This window comes from Dendropsophus ebraccatus, chromosome 3 (genome assembly GCF_027789765.1).
Source record: "Dendropsophus ebraccatus isolate aDenEbr1 chromosome 3, aDenEbr1.pat, whole genome shotgun sequence".
Lineage (NCBI taxonomy): Eukaryota > Metazoa > Chordata > Amphibia > Anura > Hylidae > Dendropsophus > Dendropsophus ebraccatus.
This window is the reverse complement of record NC_091456.1, coordinates 170033602-170035268: the sequence shown is the minus strand read 5'-3', so window position 1 is coordinate 170035268 and position 1667 is coordinate 170033602. Positions and strand designations below refer to the sequence as shown.

The 1667-nt window shown below is 41.2% G+C and overlaps 1 protein-coding gene across 1 annotated transcript in view; it reads right to left on the bottom strand.

Annotated features, from left to right (window-relative positions):
• RIMOC1 (RAB7A interacting MON1-CCZ1 complex subunit 1) overlaps positions 1-1450 on the bottom strand; it is a 6859-nt gene extending 5409 nt beyond the window's left edge. Inside the window, exon 1 of the mRNA XM_069963557.1 lies at positions 1442-1450. Coding sequence (XP_069819658.1) covers positions 1442-1450 — 9 coding nt within the window. The remainder of the gene's footprint in view (positions 1-1441) is intronic.
• Positions 1451-1667: the final 217 nt, after the last annotated feature.

The following is a 1667-nucleotide window of genomic DNA, read 5'->3' as shown; positions in this document are numbered from 1 at the left end:
AAGCACAACACCCATCATTGTGAGCGGTGTTGTGCACCTTACAGTATGCAGCATCTTTACAGATCGCTGCTTACAGTCTGGCCCCCAAGGGGTTAAGGGAGGATGTATTGCATTCCCCTTAACCCCTTGGGGGCTAGACTGATGTCAGACTGCACCCATCCCAGCAAGGAAGGGGTTAACTGACCCCCCCTTCCTTGCTGGGAGGGGTGCAGTGCCGGGGAGGGGGTGGGCAGAGCTCTATACTCACCCCGATGTGTCCTCTTCGCTGGTCCGCAGCACAATGAAGTCACTGTACTGCGGACCGTCTCATTATATGTGCCCTCAGCCGAACAGCCAATCAGCTGAGCGCACATATAATTCTAAATGTTTCTTCTAATAATGTTATTGTCATAACATAATTAGAAGAAACATTTGATGTTTTCATTAAAGTAAAGTGATGATTAGTACAGAATGCTCTATTACCGGGAATATGAATTACCGGCTTATAGAGCTTCCTGTACTAATTAATATTTAATGAATAAAACACATTTTCTTGGAAATAAATTCAGTTTCGTTTGTCAATAATTTAATTCTAACGAATCCATCATTGTGCAATTAAATATACTGTCAAAAAATAAATATATAGATAAATATACATTTATTTATATATCTATTTTTTTTAACAGTATATTTAATTGCAAAATGATGGATTCGTTAGAAATAAATTATTGATCAACGAAAGTGTCTTGATTACAAATAAAATGTCTTTGATTAATTTAATATAGTAACTATTAGAGGCATCGGCATTCGGCATCATTGCCGGCTATTTTTGAAGTACTCCGTACGGACCGCCTGTCAATCCTCGGCCGCATGTCCAGCCGCAAATAATGGTCTTGTTCATTTTTTACGGGTCCGTTTACGATAGGGCCGTAGATTCATACATAGTGTGCACTGTGCAGCCGCATATCCTATACTTCCCAGCATACACACGAACCACCAAAAATACCGCCGCACAATTACAGCCGCAAATACAGCCGCACTCTTACAACGTGTGAATCGAGGGTAAAGCTAGAAATTTTTTTAAAAAAAATAAATAAATATTAATATGAAATTATACGGGTCAGTATGAACCCAACAATCAAACCTGGTAAATTTATGTTTCCCTATTAAAAAACAAAACAATAATAATATTAATAATAAAAATTAAATTGCATTATATTGACCTATTAAATCATCAATCAGCTAGTACAGCCTGACAAAGGCAGATCGTAACAGGTAGGCAGTCATGGCAGGCCCCAAGTACTCAGTACTCAGTCAGGCTGTCATGACGAGTAGTAACATGGGTGTTGATCGGGCCACTGGGTCACCAATGACATCTGATTTCGGCATCTTAAAAGCTAAATGACTGGCATTGGTGCAATCTCCGGTGTTGGTTATTACCAGTGGCACCATACTCCCTCACCTGACCCATGACCTAAGGAGCCTTGAAACATAACTGGGGATTAATAGCAAAGCCAGAATCGAGGGACAAACACAGGGCTGATATCAGCACAGGGTTTACCCAGGCAAGTACTCTAGGGGCCAAGAGAGGGAGAGGGGCCTGTGTTCTAATGTTCAGTCTGCTCACTGTAGTGCAGGGTGAGTGGGCTAAACATCATAAGACACAGGTGAGGGAAGGACCTGATCAC